This window comes from Serinus canaria, chromosome 2 (assembly GCF_022539315.1).
Source record: "Serinus canaria isolate serCan28SL12 chromosome 2, serCan2020, whole genome shotgun sequence".
Taxonomy (NCBI): domain Eukaryota; kingdom Metazoa; phylum Chordata; class Aves; order Passeriformes; family Fringillidae; genus Serinus; species Serinus canaria.
In genome coordinates this window covers 39,733,480-39,752,098 of record NC_066315.1, presented here as the reverse complement: position 1 = coordinate 39,752,098, position 18,619 = coordinate 39,733,480, and the positions used below count along the sequence as shown (strand labels likewise).

The window sequence follows — 18,619 nt, the reverse complement described above, 5'->3', positions numbered from 1 at the left end:
GGTCTGATTTAAGGAAAAAAAGTGTGTGCCCAAGGGAGCAGAAAGATCAGGGGCAGTCATCTTCAGCAGTTCACCTTACCCTTATATTTGGATGTAAAACTGCCCATAGGCAGTTGTTCTTTTGTAGAACCAGCTCTGTCAGGAGGCTGTAATTTGTGAGCTGTGAAAAGTGGACTTTATTTCTAAGGAATGCAGACATGTGGAGAAGGGCAACTCTAATGTTGTTTTGATGTCAAGTCTGAGATGGGCTTGAGATTTCTACTATTCAGTTACTTTATTTTTGTCAAGATGGAGCAAAAGGCAGTTTTAAGGTCTGCTTCAGTGATATGCTAACTGTGATTAGAGGATGTGTTCAGAGATAAGCCTATATCTATTTCATTTATTTCATGTTAAGAATGGTGTCGTTTCAGTAGTAATGGAACCCCAAAAAGTCTGCTGGAAACTGCTGCTTTTTAACTTTGTGGGTTAAAAAAAAAAGGTGAATTAGGTTAACAAGCTGGCTGTTGAAACCTGAATGAAGCAGTTATTTTGATATTTCCAGAGCTGTTGGTATAGGAAAGACCTTAGGCTGGATAACCTAACATTTTTGCTACCCTTTTGTCCAAAAAAGCTTCTTATTTGTAGTGGAAAATCTCACACAGGAATTGCCCCCCAAAGAGAAGAGCTTGAGATCTCTCAGTATTAACTTCTGTATCTTTTTATAAATTTACCAGTTATTTCATCAAAGTAGATTGATTGCTGTTGAATAAAAAGCTAAAAGAATACTGCACTTCTGAAATGTGTGTCCTGATTGTAATGAAATCCCAGAGCATTGCAGAAGGAAATTTTATGGTATTTAGCCTGTTTGTTGATTTACTCTCTTTTCCTTCAATGCAGGGTAATGTTTTCTTGAAAAATTGGATGGGTAGGTTTTCAGTAATGACTTACTGTCTCAGAACATATTTAGGAATTTAGGAAAAAAGTAGTTCTATTTAATTGTAACTTAAACTTGTGTCTTGTTTCTTCAGGGTCATGATGAAGAAGCTGTTGTGGATATGGGCAAAATCAGCTCTATCAATACAAATTTTGAGAAGGAAGAGCTAGAGAGTAAGTTTGTGCTGGTTTTGTGTTTGCTTAAAATGTATTTTTTGCCTAAGGATAAAAGATCAATTTTCCTTGCTAAAAGGAATCAAAATTTTATGGCTGTCATGAAATTCTGGGAGTAAAACTGGTGAAAGGCAGAGGTGACCTGCCCTGTTTTTCCAAGGAAAGCTTGCTTCTTAGACTTAGGTTTGAAAAAATTATTCCTGTTGGTAAGTAATTTTCCAGCATGAATGATGTCACGTTCTGCAGAATTAAAAGTCAGGAAACGGGGTCATGAGGGAGATGTTTGTTTTCTTTTCTGAAAGTTAAGTGTCCTTGTGATTGTGGTCATGCACTTCAACTACTGAGAGTCTGAACACACATGTAACTGTCCTTCTGATTCCATTGTAAACTGTATGTTCCACAATCTGCTATCAGTAAAGCATTATGGTAGCCTTCTTTATTTGACTCGGGATCCCACATTTAGCAATGAAAATAGCAATGAGTTAGTTTTATGTAGCAGAATGTAAAATTAGATATTTCATCTAAGACATGGCATTTTTTCTTACTCGAAAACAAATTAGTTGGGGATGAGGACTCATGGATGCTCCTTAATGAACAAGGAAAAAACTTGGGACATCCAGTGTTAAAGTCTTCATTATTTGCCTTTCACATGGAATACTCTGAAGCTTAATTAACATTTGCAGAATGCTAAAAGGCAGTAGATTCACTGAATTGTACTGACTCTTTCTGCTTCAGCGCACTGGAAGACCATAATGGCAGCAGTTTCTGGCTAAGAAAAGTTGATTCAGGTTGCTATGATCTTTTTCTCATACTGTGGTATAACAGGAGACAGTTTAAAGTGATTGAAGTTGTTTGCTGCTGTTGCAGTCTTACTCTTGATCTGTCCCCTTCATTCTGTTACTGTTTTCTGTCTTGTGCTAACACTTCAGTTGGCCTGACCAAATCAGAGTCCCAGCTAGGTCTGTTAAGCCATTGGAAAATTTAGCATTTTGACAAAGGAAGATGGTCAAGATCTCAGCTGTTGAGCACCCGAAATACCACACAGATGGATGTGTGCCAGAGCTGAGCAGAGGAAGGAAGCTTGGATGTGGGGCTGAGAGATGCAGCAGTGGAGGCTGTGACAATGCTGGTTTAGATGGGGTTCTGCTGTAGGGAAACCACTGCCTTGCCTGTTTCTGCAGTTGAATCTTTAGTGGAGATTTCAGCTGTCTCCTCCTTAATTTCTTTCTCTTGCTTTTCTCAGGAGATTACCCAGAAGAAGTAATGTGCATGATTTGCAGGGAGGCAGGAGTTAAGGGGAAGCAGGCATCCAGCTGGAGTGCTGTTGGAGGCAACAGCCTTAGCAGCTGTAATACCTCGACCACAAAGAATGACATGGGAATGTGCAGCCAGTCTCTTTCAGAGCACATTCTGGTAGAGAGCTTCAGCTCCTACAGCACTGCAGTTAACCAAGATACTGGGTGGCAAGGCAGGGGGCTCAGGCTGCTTGAGGCAATTTAAGCACTTGGATAACTGCTATGGAAAATACCCCTCATCTTTTCTTTCACTCCCTCACTCATTTTGGAGTGGCCTGGTGTTTGTATCTCAGTGCAAGAGGGCACTGGCTACACAGAGGTTTAACAAATAACTAATAAGTATCTGACAAGAAAAATGTTTTCCAGTAGTATTATCACATATGTGAAGCTGTATATAGGCACACATTTTCTCACATAAATAGGAATTATTCTTGGTGTTCACATAGATGTTTTAGTACCTTGTATGTTTGTAAGAATTAAATTTTTATTGATAGAATGGAGCAATAGAGGGGCACCATATAATTTGACTTTTATCAAAGTGAAAACTGTTCCAAAGTAAGAACAAAATGGTTTTTCTTTCCTTTATGAAAGAGAAAATGTATGTAAGTGAGATTGTTCAATTCATATAATTACCTTCTCAGAGAGTCTTCAAACTCAGGATGTTCTAGAGGATAAATTTATGTGAACTTACAGCTCTGTTTAAGAGTTCATTATTTATAAGCTATTATGGTGAAAGTAGGTATGTGGAATTTTTAGGTTTTGTTTTTAATTCTGATATCAAAATCCTACAAGGGGATAAATGGGATTGTTGGCTGCAAGCAGTAAAACAATTCCAACTAGCATTATTTTTCATTTCTGACACAAATATTTTCTTGTAGGCTTGGGAAGTTCTGTACTAAAGCACTGGGCATTGAAAGTGTTTTAAGACTTTAAAATACTTCAGTCTAGTCTTTCAATATGTGTTTCTGGTGACTTGAAAAGGAGTACTAGGAATTTTGATCCTTTACAGAAGTATGCATTGATATATTTTCAAGGAGAGTCAGCAAGCAGTGCATTGAGTTCAGCTCTTCTGTGAAGCACCACACTTTTTAGACTCCACATGCACAGGTGATAGTTAACCTCTTTAAAGCACATACAAACTAATATTGATAGGTTTGATCCAGCAGAGGGCATAATTTTGCCCTTAAGACTAAAGGGAAGGTGTCTTGGTGTTGTCAGTTTCTTGGTGTGGTATGTTCTGGAAATTTTGTGATGAAATGTTAATGGAAAGAGAAACAAATGCTAAAGGGGAAAATAGTTCTTGGACTTGGAGCTTCTCAAGCTCTGCATTCTATTTATGGTGGCTGGCAGAGTGTGGTACCTGTCTGGAGTGACAGTGTTTAGGTTAGAAAGGTTAGGCACAGGCTGCTTGTTTTGTAACACTCTTCCCATAAAAGAGGAATGGTTAGAGATGGTAAACTGCAATTGTGGGCAGACTGTGTGTGTACTAAATAAAGGTACGGCACTTTACTGAAGCTGTAAGGCCTTATTTTGGATTAACAAATGTCAGTTTACAGAAGAGCTAGAAAAGGGAATTGCATCTTAAAATAACCTTTTTTAAGAGCACCTAATGTTCTTAACTTGATGTCAGCCTCTTTGAGCTGAAGTGAATGAGAGTAATAACAAAGTCACCCAGGAGCTGGAAGTAAGGCAAGAATACTAATGGCAGAGGTATTTCATGTGATCTTGTAATATGTATTTTTTGTTAAATGATTTTTAAGGAAAACGTTTTTAACTTGGGCTGCTTGATACTACAAGGATCCATCTTTAAAATGTGTAGCTACTTTTCAACCTTGATTTGACGATACATTGACTAGATACAGTGTAAGAAAAAAGGGATACATTCTGTTACTCTTAGCAGGCATAGCACAGATAAGCAGTTTGCACATAACAGAGGTTTCATTCCAGAAACAATCTTGAGGTCAGGAATGTGTGTCTTGGTAGACTAGTTTTCTGTGGCATAAGTCCAAGCACCAGCTTTCAAGAGTTAAGATGGTTTAATAGCTATCTACTCTCACATTATCCTGTGGCAGGTGTAAGTAATGTTTACATTTTAAGTGACCCTATTATCTCTTACACATTGACGAGCCTTAAGTTTTATTTAAGAAAAGAACTGTGGTTTTCACTTAATCTTAGTTGACAAGGACAAGCAGTCAAATAATCCTCTAATTTTTTTTCCCTTAGGTGAATATTGTGTATCTAAGTAGAAGACTTGCTGTACAAGTGTTTCACAGTTTGAAGCTTTTTAAAAGTGTTTGATATAAACTGTCTCCTAATGATTTTTTCCCTAACTTCTTTTATTTAAAATAAGAATATGTAATGTTTTTGTTCTGACTGCATCAGAAATTTTATAAAAAGACAGCTGCAAACTATAATAGTTTCATAATCTGAAACCCACATAAAAGTATTATTTAAGTAGTATAGTCATAAAACTGAAGTTCTACCCAACATCATGAACCAAAACTTAAAACTTGCAGTAAACTCAATAGTCCCAGATCACTCAAATATAAAATTTTTGAGATGAGGCAGTTGATGTTGCAACCTATTACTTTTTGATGACTTTTCATAACCTTTATCTTTCTTCAATCCCTTAAAAATCAGTTGTTCCAAAAATTGACTAAACTTGTGCCTTGTTGGATATTAGAACTATTTCTGAATGGATGATATCTCTTATTTGCAGTTCACTGAAAGTTAGTGTTTCATAGCAGTTTAAGCTTTTAAATTTACCTTTTTTTTATTTACAAAATCAATAAAAAAAGGAGAGAGTTGAGTTTTTCTCAGGAATGAGTAACGCTTCTGTGAAGCAAGATTCCTTCTGTAAATACCAGTAGATGCATTTGGCAAACCAATCAATTTAAGCACTTGTACAAAAGAGGGGTGTGATCAAATTTGTTATGACAGTGTATTTGTGACCCATTGATGAAGTCAGAAAATTTAATTTCAGGAGTTTCTTACTAAATACTTTACAAGAACAGTGTTAGAATGTGGAAGCCTTGTGTCTTTATCAGGGGATGGGAACTGATGGTCTTTAAGATCCATTGCATCCCAAACCATTCTGTGGTTTTATGTTGTGTTTAGTGGACAAAGGGCTAGTCTTGAATGTTAATGGGACTCTTACTTGAATTGCTTATTTCTAGGTTTTTTCTCCTCCAACAGAAACAACTCTTTGAAATTACCCTGTATGTGTGTTCTTTTTCCTGAGCTCTGCTGCAGAGACAGGCTGCACCAAGGATCCTCAGCTCCGATAAAGCGTGGGGCCCAGCTCTGGTCTGACTTGGCTGTGCATTGTAGGGATGGCTTGTCCTCCCTCCCATCAGTGCCAAGGGCTGGCTCCTTTCCCTGGCAAGGGACATGGGTGCTGGCAGTGAGCCACAGGTGGAAGTCTGTGCCAGAATCCCTGTGTGACACTGCCACCCAGCACTAAGCTTTTCCTATTACTGTTTCTACCTGCATGTTTAATGTAGATGCTGATAGTGCCTTCCTGAATATCATTGCTCTAACAGAAGTATTCAGTGCATTTTTCTCTATGACTGCCCCTACGAACTCATTTGGTTTTATGTCAGGAAAAACATCACTTTTGTGTGTAATGAGTAATCTGACATTTGCTGTTTTTGTCAGCATAATATGCCAATCTTTGTCATGTAGTGAGAAAACACTCTTCCTGAATGCTTTTCCCTGTGCTGTGCTAACTATGGTTTGGGATTGGGCTTCTCAGTTTTATCAGTTCAAGTATAAAGAGTGTATTCTCAGATAGACCGAATTCCTAGGAGCAGCAGGAGATTTCAGAGTACAGCCCAGGATTCTGGATTCTAAAATACGCCGTACTGTGGGGAACCTTTGGGCTCCAGTCATAGCATGCAGTTATCATGTGAAAGAATTTTCTTTACTTCTTTCAACAGGTTTGGTTAGAAAATTTATCTCAAATGTTTAATTCTGAGAGCAAGAGATAGCTTTAGTTAAATAGTTCCTTTTACGAGAAGAATCCTTTGTAATTAAAGGACTGCTTAGTAGTCAGTTGATGTGTTGAAGACCAAGATTATATTAAATTATTTTATATTCACTTGTGATACATTAATTCTGTAGAAAATAATTTGATTCTTTCTTGGGAATGTGTATGAGAAGTTTATAAAATAAGTGAAAAATGCTGTTTGGTCTGAGATATTTAGTTTCTTTCTTATGCCAGGAACTTCACTATCAATACTAATTTCTGCATTTAATTGCGTCCTTCAGAAATAGGACATTACTTTTAATTAGAAAATTAGCATAGTGACGGTATTTTTTGTGAATTAGTGACTTGAGTGATTTTTCATTATAAATGAACAAGGGTGTGGGGTGTGTGTGTATAAAGGCATTGTTCTTGTTCCTTAAGTTTTACCAGAACCAAGAATATTTGGACAAGTCCTATGGACTCTGAAATTTTTAAGGGCAAGAAAAGACACTTTTGTTCTTACTCTTACTTCTTACATCCCCCTCCTTTTTCCCATTTTTGTGCTTGTACCTTCAGAGCAGTCTTGTGACAGAAAAGGTCACAAGAAGTTGTAGATTGCATTGAGCTTATTTTTGTGCATACAAGTACTCTCTGTGATGTAAGGGAAATTAATGCCAAGGAATGAAATGCTGTGTTCCAGATCTTTCCTACTAGGGTAATGCATTTGGAGAAGTGAGTCAAGACATCAAACAGCTGGATTTCTTCCCTGTTTTATGATCTTAAGGACTGGATTAGGGTCTCTCTTGCAGATACTCCAGTTTTTCCATGCTGTAATGCTCCATGCTAGAATGAAATAGATTATGACATGATTTGATTAAAAAAGGCCTCTGTATAAAATAAATTATCCCATCTTCAGAATAGTATTTGAAGAATTTCAGAAAAAACAGTAATTCTTGTCACAAAGTTTTAGTCTTCAGTTGGGAAGATGGGGTCACAATGGTATGTTGTGAAAGGGTGAGGGAGAACACACATAAGATGCTATATTGGAAGTGATAGTTGGATACTAGAATTTTTTTTTTTCAGGAAGTATGTTGCTGTAGGTTGGTATAGGTTGCCTAGGTAGGCTGTAGTACATATATCTGTAAAATGACTAAAATGATGGCTGTCATCCTAACTAAACTGATCAAAACCATGGCTTCAGCTTTGAAGTTGGCTGTACTTTGAGCAAGGTTGGATCAGGAAGCTCACCTGCAGATGGTCCTTACATTCATCATTAATATATGATCACTCTTAGTTCAAATTTCTAAATAAAAGGTTTGAGAATCCATGTAGATACAAACTTGATTTCCTTTGCTTTTCCTTTTTAAGATGGAGAACAATGTCCTTCTTTCTATGAAGCTTTAAAGGCATCTAGCCAAATACAAGGTTCTGTGTGAGAAGAGAAGGCCTGGTGATATCAGGGCATTTTTGTTGATCTCTCTCAGACTTGAGAAATCTTCATTTATGAAAATCTTCCATTTTCATAGGAGCTCTGGGGAGAAATCAGGAAACATAGAGCATTTTCTTTTCTGTAAATGTTATAGGACTTTACCCAAAGTGATTTTTGGAGTGAGACCAACCATGTGATTGGAGATCAACCCTGTGATGGAGAAACGTTTCAAGACCCTAACACTTAAGTTTGTTTCATATTGATAAAGGCCTTAAGTAGTAAATACTCTCAGTGGATTTGAACAGCTAAGCTTGGATAAAGTCACGCTGGATTAAAAAGAGCAATCATCTCTTGAGCTTTGTATTACTAAATTTAGTATTGGGCAGTCTACTAATTCTATTGATTATTGGTTTATAGTAATTCAGTAAGAAGCTTTGTTTGAAAGTGGTACTGTGCTACAGACATTTACGTGAATAAAGCTTTGTAGGTCACATGATGTACCTTTTGAACTTCTAAGCACAATATTCAAATAAAGGTTGTGTCCCTTGTAAAAATAACACCCCCATGCTAGAAACTTGAATCCCAACCATTTTAGAGTTAAATTTCTTTCCATTGCTTTCACTGATGATATATTAATGTTATATTAATTACCTTTCTTGGAGGTCTGGTTTTTTATTTCATTTAGGTTTGGTTTTTGGCCAAACCAAAATTTTCTGAAAAATATAAAATCTGAAAAATAACTTGTTTCACCCAATTCAGTGGGAATGAAGGAAAAAAAATGGCCATGGTTTTGGTTCACTTTACTTTTCCTTGTAAATTATAAGTAAATCTCTATCTGTCTATCTGCAAACATTATTACTCCTATCTGAATAATGAAACTTAAGGAAACACAGACCTACTCAGTGCAGCTATCTTATTTTTAGAAGGCTTCTCAATGCTTTGCTTAGTTGAGTTAGAATCAAAGTTAAGCTTGTCCAATTTTTATTATGTTTTGTCCCACTTTTGGAGTTGAATACATCTGTAACCTGTTTTTGGGTAATCATGACAGTATACTCGACAGCAGTAGTTTCAGATTTTCTAGACAGTAGTTGAAATGTCTTTATTTATGACTGCAATAGCAGAATGAAGGTCCCTTTTCCTAAGGAACAGTCAGGTGCACTCATAAGCTTCTGTTTGCTGTAGGTAAATTTTTTGTGGTTAGTCTATTGTACTGCCTCCTTTGCTGCTTGCTCTGAAAAATATTTCAGAGGCTTTTTGTCAACATCAGGGTTTCTCATAAAGTTATTCTGATGGAATTACATTGGATTGTGATCCACTTTACTTTATAAGTGCTGAAAATAATTTGCTCATTGACATTTCATATTAGTCCCAAAATACCATTGCAGATGTCTGAACAATTTGCATATACGGAAGTGCTTTGGGGAAGGTATTCTTGGTTACATTTGCCTGCAAGCCCATGTCTATGCGAGGAAATAGTCTCACAGTAGTCACTTCTGGGCAGTGTGGGCTGAAGGGCAGGATCATAACCTGTGGCTAGACTGTTCCCTGTCTCTGTGAAACGCTTGTTTGTTCAGGTGGCAAGAAGGTGCTTCCTTTAAATCTTCCTTTTGGAGTGGAACAGCAGTATCAAATGTTGTAGACTGTGGACTGACCATCCTGGTTACTAACCTGGCAGTGCCTGCTTGATGTGCTTGAGGCAGCTATGAGGCACCTGGACATGATTCTGTGGTTTATGTGATGGTAAAAGTCATTTGCTGTGGACCCAGGTTTAAAAACACCTTCTGTTTGTTGCTTATTTCAGCTCAGTTTTCCATAGCTTTTACTTGTGTCTTTGCAGCATATCTGCTGTCTTCCAAAATTTGCTACTGGAAAAAAAAAAAAAAGTTCTGTCTCAGTGCAATTAGGTAAAAGGAGATAGACTCATCATTTCCACCTCTCCATGCAGCAGCATGGTCTTTGACTGTGGAAATGGTCACACAAATGCCAGTTTTTGCAATAGCAAGGTATTTCATTTAAGATGGAGATCCTTGGAAAATCTGTGAGGGATTTTTGTCTCTTATTTGTGGGAACAGTGAAAGACCAAAATGTGGAAGTCCTTATTTCGCAGGGAGTAAAATCCTGAACAGTTTCAGACTCCTTCAAGGTTGGTTTTTTTGTTTTTGGTTTTGGTTTTTTGGGGTTTTTGTTTGATTGTTTTTTGTTTGTTTTTTTTTTTTTCCCTTTAGTGCAGTGATCAAAACACATGCTTAAAAGAGTCTTATTAACAATATTAAAGTAAGCAATTATATAAAATGCTCGATTACTAGAAGTGTGCTAGAGTTTCTCTTAGGAAGAAGCAGTTCCTGCAAAAAAATCCAGCACTTTGGCAACAAATAGAACAGTTGGAGTGTATATATAAACTGTAGTTTGAGACCTGTTAATTTAATATATAAAATAAAACAGAAACCTTAACAGGCATAGTAACAGCACTTGCAGTGAGTGGTGGCTCTCTCAGTTCCAGCTTTGAGTGGAATGTGGTGAGTAATGCAGTTATTTTTGAACCTCATACTTTTGCTTTCCCTATGCATAAGATTATTGTATCATGATGGTGTCAGCAACCATCAGACCATTGTTGATGGTCATATTGCATATGACCCAATCGTATCACATGTATATACCAAGTGCTGTGATTTATAGGTGTCACATTGCCATTAATTTCTCTGGGAATTGCATTGTGCATAGCAGTCATGGAGAGCAGAGGTCAGGCTGCCGGGCAGGGGCTGGGTATTGTTGGAAGAAACTCACAAAAAAATCTCTCTCTATAAATAGGACTGATGAGTGCTTCCAGAAATTAATCTCTTTTCCACTCTTACATGGAAACAAATGGCTTTTAATATGCTTAATTTCAGATTTGGTCATAGTGCCAGTCAGTCAGCTCTAATTAAACTAGTGTTGGAAGTGTGTCAAGAATTGGAACCTGTTATGTGAAAAAGAATCTGACCAATTAATTAAATGTTGAACTTACTTGTGTGAATAATACTTTTTGCTTGTATTTTTAGTCAGGTAGCACTGTAAAAAAACTTCTATAAAGCACTATCGTTTTGGGCTTAGGGATTCTTGTTTTGGAAAATAAGCTTGACATCTTACTACTTTTTGTTTCTTTAATGCTCTATAATCACCAGGAATCTTAAACATCTTTATGTGTGCTAGGCACGCACATATGTATGCATGTACGTGTAGTCACAAATTCTAGGGCTTGCCTTCATAATGTAAATTTGCTGCATTTGCATCTGTCTAAGAGCTGGAAGACCACTTCCTTTTCCTTTGGTTAATGTCAGTCTTCTGTAATAACTCTTCAACACCATGGAACAGAGTATTTAGTGTTATAGTTAATTTGTCTCTTCCTGCAATTGTTTGTTTAAATAGCCATGAAAAGCCTATTGTATATGCTATCTGCATTACAGGAGACATGGTAGTAATATGTTCATAACAGTCACTTGATTGATATCTTTTGCTAAGATGTTGATGCTAGTATTGTCTTGATGTCAAAGGTCAAAGGAAAAGCAAGATGTTGAAAGTACATGTCTTAAAGAGCAGTATTCATTAGTTTGAGGATGTGCTCCTAAATTTATTAAAACATTCTAGAATAGGAAAAAAACCCACCCCAACATCTCTGGAAGTTATTTGAAGTGTTGACATACATTTCAGAGTAGAAGTTCCTTTTATGTTCCTGATACTAAGTTAATGATGGAATTCAACATCACTTTGACCTTGAGGTCTTATGTGCTGCTTGAGGAAATACTGGTAGCTGTTTCAAGGACAGAGAACTACTTGCAGACTCTAAATGAAAGGTAATTTCTTGATGAAGTTAGTAAGCTGAATCAGGAGATTAGTTTGCCATTCTTACAACTGATATGAATCCCTGCAAAAAAAGAGGACTAAAATGTAATTTCTCTTCTTTGGCCTCATGTTTATAAAGTAGCTTCTTTCAGTGTTATAGGTCAAACTTGTACTTCTGTATTATATCACAACTGAATTCTTAAACTGAGTAATGACCTAATGAATAATATGAATAATGACCTAATGTATAATATGACCTAATTTATGAGAGAAATTAGCCTAGCACTAGTTCGTTGACACCCTGGAAGGACAGAAAGGAAATGATCATGTTAGTTCACTAAAGGTAATTTTTGTCAAGTGCTTTTGGATTTCTATTTCTTAAACCCCTTGTCTTTAGATACTAAATTTGGGTAGTAGATAATTTTTTGTTTACTTCTATCCTTTTAAACTTTCTTGAAAAGGCCACAGAGCTGTATATATCGGAGTTCATGTCCCACTTGGCAAGCCAGGCCGTCGAAGGCATAGGCATCGTGGGCAAAGGCACCACAGAAGAAAAAAAGAAAAAGATAATGATAGAGAGGATGGCCGAGAATCTCCATCATATGGTAAGAAGTGTGTTGTGCATGTTCTTTATGTCTCCTGAAAATAAACTTGTAGTATCTACTCTGTGCTTTAATGTAGTTCGTTTTGTGCTATTTCTTTTATTCTCACTGTAATTAATGTCTTTTTGTGTACAATCAGACAGATTTTGTGGTTGTGTTTTATCTAAGTCAGAAGCTGTTGGACTTGGTCCAGCTGTCTGCATGAATGTTCAGTAGCCTGCACTGAATAGGTTAGATTAGAGCTTTGTAATGCTCTCCTGTAGCATGAAAATCTGTGTTATTTAAATTAGACACCTTTTTTCAGATTGTGTAGTCGTGTATGCTTCTTCCTCTGATTTTTGAAACTAAGCATGTAGCTGTGAAAAGCTGCATTTGCCATGGTAATTTGATCAATGATCTTATTTTATTTAAATATTTACTTCAGTCTTCGTGTTGTCTGTTAGTAAAGGAATTGCACTGCCTCATAAGATTTTGGTTTGGATCACAAACGGCGCCCCCCCCCCCAATCCCCCAGTTATCCTCAAGAGGGGACAATTTTGTCTTGTCATTCTCTGAAAAGAAAATATTTGGCAGTATGCTTGGCAGTTTTTCTTCAAGACCCTAAGTCCACTTTAATTCCTAAATTGCCATGAATGAGCAGATTATGGTGCAATGCTTGAATTTAAGCATGAACACTATGCTTAACACCATGTTCACTATTACCTTTTAGTGACTGGCAGCATGTTCTACATGGGGAGAAATAAAGGAGTTTTCCAATGAAAATGCTCTGACAAATCTCCTTTTATCATTCTACAGTTCTTGGTTTCAACTATCTTCACTGCCTCCCCTCCCAAATACAAATTATTATAATGGACATCATGTTTGTAGAGTCTTGCCGTACAGTGTTGGAAGAAATAAGTGATATTAAGTTGACAGAAATTCCCTTTCTCTGTTCTGTTTGCTTCTGTAACTACATGCACAGGGTTTGGCCAGATTCTGGGGTGTGTTGATTTTGGGATGGACACAATCTGCTATAGACCTTAACTAATAATGAATGTTGTTTGCATTCAAGAACTCATTTCAGAATGACGCTACTAGATGGTGGTATATACCAGAACAAAAATGCTAAAGTAAATCTCAGTGTGGAATTACCTTTGTTAGTAATTCAGATCTTATGTTTAAATCTAAAAGGCCATCTTCCTTCTACAGCAGAAGCCTACAGTTGTGTATTCATATGTAACAGCTATAAGAGTGATGTTTCAGTGAACAAAGTTAAGATTTTTCTAAATTTGAGAAAATTTAAAAAAAAATTACAATTGAGATTTTCCTGGATTTTCTATTTCTGGCCTGCCTTCAGAGAACACTGCAATTAGTACTTTTTTTTTTTTAACCCTTGCAATATGAAAATTCACTTGAGTTGAAACAAAATCTTTGTATAAATACTAAAAATATCTCTAAAATCATGTGGTTTAATGGGTGTTTTTTTTAAAGTTTTGTTTATATTAATTGAAATGTACCACTTATGTGATTAATAAGGATAGTTTAGTTTTCTAGCTAGTTATTGAGCCTGTTCCACTAGGCATTATGCTTTGAGAAGTTAAAATATTTTCTGGACACTTCAGCTACATAGTTTTCTACTTTCCTATGCTAATTTATACATACTGCTCCAACCATGCAATGAAAAATTTTATCCTACATAAATAGCAACAGACCACAGAAAAATCTGCTGCTCTAACAGTCAGTGCCTGGCTACTCACTGATGACCGTCTTGAACTATTGCTTGGGCAGCTGATCTGTAAGTAAGGCTGTTTGTTTCCATCAGCCTGTTTTGTTTTAACTTTTTCTTCTTCAATGTCTTGTGTCATGATGGTATTAATTATTTTGTTCTCAAAATGAAAACAAGGTTTCTAGTGTTTTGGTGTATTAATTTCTAGTTTTTTTAATCCAAATCTGCTGGTGATGTTAATTTTCATATTGGCAATCTGTAGAAGAGCCCAAACCAATTTATTAATTTTCATGAACATGGATTTACAGATGTTTTGTTTTCAGAAACAGTGCAAAGGTTTTAGAGAGCCTTCTTTTAAAGATATGTATATGTTTCTTTTGTTCTTCTTCCCTCTTAAAGAGGATGTTATCCTGCTTATTTCTAGCTGAGGGAAGGAGATTTTACTGTTATGTAATGTTTCTTATTTCACATAAATATGAATTCTTCTAATTATTTAGTTTCTCCTTTTCTTCAAGACACACCATCCCAACGAGTGCAGTTTATCTTGGGTACTGAAGATGATGATGAACACATTCCTCATGATCTCTTCACTCAAATGGCTGAACTTTGCTTCAGGGATGGCGAAGAATATGAATGGAGAGAAACTGCTAGGTATGTCTGGAGTAGATTGTTTCAAGGTACATCTTATAGTAATTCTATTTCAAAGAATTGCAAACCAGGTTTGGCTTAGAATCATCACTATCTGTGGGAGTTTACTCAATTCATGCACAGCAACCTTAAACTTTAGTTCTTTTTTTCAAACTCTGAAAGTATCAATATTGTTTTCAAGTCTTTCTGGTGCTGTGTTCTCTTCCCTAAAACTGATCATACCAAACATTTTGAAAGATAGGAATATGCCAACTTATAAATACGGGTGTTCGTCCACCTAGTGTGGTATTTGCAATCTCAGAAATCTCTTTGGTATATTATTGCCAATATATATGGGTATAATTTTTTTCTCTAACATAAGGAAAATTGGGTATTATTTTTTCCTTGGGTAGTGTTTGATTAGTTTTTTGAAAATTGCATGCCTGAACATTACAGGATGCCATGATTGGTTTTGACCCTTAGTAGTTTTGTTGCTTCCTTCTACCTATGCCTTGTGATGAATTCTTCTGCATTCAGTACTTCCAGCTACCTTATTGCATGTTAATTTTTGTAGAGACTCAATTTGCATAATGCCTGTGAGGGGAATCCAGATCAGTTTATAGTTTCACGTGTTAATATTGCCTGGTTCTTAAATGTCTGACTTAGCAGCCTTAGGAGACTTGAACACGCTGTATCATATGTTTCAGACAGCTTTCTAATCCTAAAATACTAATGAAATCAGGATGCAAATCAGGTAATAAGGCAGATAGCCATATTCTTCATGAGAACATGTGAAGAGACAGGCATTGGTCAAGCCCAAAGAAACAAAATGGGTAAAAATGAAAACAGTTGACTGTGGTTATTAAGGCCTGATAAAAACGTTAATCAGTTGGGCTGCCTGAGAAAATGAAAGCTAGTATGATTAAATGGGATTTTCTGTTCTATGTCCATGCCTAAGGACATGGAAGAGTGGGATTGTTTGCCAAACTTTCTTCCCAGGAGAAATATAAATGTGTGCATGTGAATGCATTTCAGGTGGCTGAAGTTTGAAGAGGCTGTTGAAGATGGCGGTGATCGATGGAGCAAGCCTTATGTGGCGACTCTGTCTCTGCACAGTCTCTTTGAACTGCGGAGCTGTATTCTTAATGGGACCGTCATGTTGGACATGAGAGCAAACACACTTGATGAGATAGCAGGTTGCAGCAAAAATTTTTAAAAATACTTTATTCCTAAATTTTGATCTATAACTTGAGGTAGTTTAGGTGATGTCTGTGTTCTTGAAAATACTGTGTTGAAGAAACAGGTATGTGCATGCTTGCTGCACTTCTCGCGGTATGGTTGAGAGGAGCTGGTCCTACAAACATCACTTACAAAAGGGTATGAGTAGGAGCTCCTTGGTATGTACTTAAGGATGAGGCCCAGAACTTGCCTTTTTGTTCTAATCCCGTAATATGTTCTCTGTCTTTGTTACTACAGATGAATTGTAAATATCTGCCAGAACATTTTAGGAGTTAATTGTGCACTTTAGTACCATTATTATTAATCATATTTTGGCTGATGTTAACTTGATACCATTAGTGCAGTTGGTTGTTGCACATCTGGTAAATTTTTTCACCTTTATAAGAGGCGAGCAGAAATAAATGCTGTACATGTTGTTTGACCTGCTGTGTTGAGTGTCCTCACTAATCACATGGTCATTTTGGATACAATACAGGCAGCTTTGAAGACTTTCATACACACACGCACATATATATATATATATATATATATGTATATAGATGCATGCATACATGCACACATATATATATATATATATATATATGTATATAGATGCATGCATACATGCATACACACACACATATATATATATACACATTATATATGTCTGCTTGCTCCTAAATGAATTTAGAATTAGTTCTACATAATTTTCCTGGTATCTCGTACTACAGGTATCATACAGGAATCATGTTGATCAACATATGCGTGAAGGACAAGGTGTTTTAGCCTTAGAAACTTTGGCAGCACTTGAAATGTTTTCTTGTTTTGAAATCCTTGAAATTCACTCAGGAAATTGGTATTCCCTTTCTATTTTTCTGACTTATTGAGCAAGAGTGTTCAATACATCTTTGTAAATGTAAGGTTTTGATTTATAATTTTTTTTTAGTAATCAAATTTAGTGATACTCTTAATACATAAGGAAAGTAGTTGCTTAATTCCATGTGACCAGCACTCTGGGTAGTGGGCGCTTGAGTTGCAACTGGGATGCCTTAAGAGATTGTGTGAATTTGTTTCAAGTTAATTTTAGGTGCCATTGTGAAGCATGTGGCTTAGCAGTGCTTGATATACAAGTGTGCTGTTTTGTTTCCAGGAGCCAGCAATACCCAGTAGGTAATATTGTTTGTTATTCATAAAAGGAGAGGGAGGGTGGCAGGTTTCCTTTTGAGAACTTGTAACAAGTGCCTGTGTGTTACTAGTGATCTCCGAAAGAAGCTGCACTGTACTGACAGACACTTCACTGCATGTTGTTCTGTTGGAACAGAGCCCTACCCTGAGCCCTAACATTTTTCATTGTAAGAAGTTCTATGCAATTTCAAGTTAACAATGCAGTTAAGTCTCCATACATTATTTAAAACTGGGAAAATATATTTTAAAATTTGTCACATAGGTTTGTGTCGCTTTGTGCAGGTTGAGGTCTTTTATGAATTTGTTTTATATTTTTTATTATTTTAAAAAATTGGCCTCTAAGAAACACTGTAGGTATTTTCCCTGATATGTAGGCTTGCTTTCTTGGTATGAGCATACTGGTGAAATGCCCTTTTGAAACTTGATGTTGTTTGACAGATGAGTAGTTAGTTTTAGATTATATACCTAGATTTTGTTTCGTACTTCCTCTTCTAAGGCATGTGGATCATGTGAATTTCAGTAAAGAGTCTCAGCAGAGCATCTGAAGATGACGGGAGTTGTGTAATTCATTTCATTGCATAGCAACTTTTATGTAGTTGAATATACTTTTAAAGTAGGGAACACCAAGTTAAGACTGTCATAAGTTTGCTTTCTGTTGGGTTTGTCTTTGTGTACTCACCCCTAATGTAGGTTTGTTGAATACAATAAATACTTTTTTTGAAAGTGAGTTTCCATTGAAAGTTGAAGTAAATGGCTCAAATTATAAGGTACTTAGTACCATACATTTTTTGAAATGATGCTACTAATAAATACCCTCTCTTGGATCTGCATGTTGTGTTTTTCTTATTCTCACATTTGCTTGTTTAGTGACATCTGAAAATTTCCTGTGGATTCTTGAAGATGGTTTTGCTAAAGAGAAGACTTTTCTTTTAAACAGATTTTGATTTTCTTTTATTATTTAATGCAACTACAGTACTTGAGTGAGGCGAAGGAGAGTTTTTATAGCCACCTATATAATTTTCTTCTTTTGTTATTATTTTGTAGATATGGTTTTGGACAACATGATTGCCTCTGGCCAGCTGGATGAATCCATAAGAGAGAAAGTGAGAGAGGCTCTTCTAAAGAGGCACCATCATCAGAATGAGAAGAAATTCAGCAGTCGGATTCCTCTAGTTCGGTCTTTCGCAGATATAGGCAAGAAACATTCTGACCCTCACTTGCTTGAACGAAATGGTGAGATAAGTTGTAGCCTCCAGTTCATACTAACCTGGTAAATGATGCTCTCACTGGGAGATGAAGGAAAGGTCAGCTGGTAATAACAGATAAGTGTTTCCTTCTTGATGAGCAAAGAACTAACAATAAGTGTGTGTGTGATATGTAGCTGTGGATGATATTTTAAAATTTACTCAAATATTCTACTCCTGTCTGTATACCATAGCATGCATTATTATTTTGAAGCATAGTAGTAGACATACATTTATCCTAATGTTTCTTTGGTATATGCTTAAATAAAATGTGCAATGTTTGAGGAATTTCAGCATTGTGGCATAACTTATACGTGTGTCAGATGGATCCTACTTGCTTTTACAGTCTTTGCACAGGAGATTTGGTGATCATGAGTTCAGTGATGCTGACAATTACTGTGTTTTAACCCAGTGTTATGTTGATTTGACAAGAAGTTTGCTA

At 36.3% G+C, this 18,619-nt stretch overlaps 1 protein-coding gene across 6 annotated transcripts in view; it reads left to right on the top strand.

Annotated features, from left to right (window-relative positions):
• The window catches only part of SLC4A7 (solute carrier family 4 member 7), a 92,540-nt gene that overhangs the window by 34,817 nt on the left and 39,104 nt on the right, over positions 1–18,619 (top strand). For 5 of the 6 annotated variants that reach the window (XM_030239546.2, XM_050970498.1, XM_050970499.1 and 2 more), the window contains exons 2-6: positions 1,008–1,086; positions 12,058–12,201; positions 14,419–14,554; positions 15,566–15,726; positions 17,978–18,166. In XM_030239546.2, coding sequence (XP_030095406.1) covers positions 1,008–1,086; positions 12,058–12,201; positions 14,419–14,554; positions 15,566–15,726; positions 17,978–18,166 — 709 coding nt within the window. The remainder of the gene's footprint in view (positions 1–1,007; positions 1,087–12,057; positions 12,202–14,418; positions 14,555–15,565; positions 15,727–17,977; positions 18,167–18,619) is intronic. The other variant, XM_050970500.1, reaches the window with a different exon arrangement.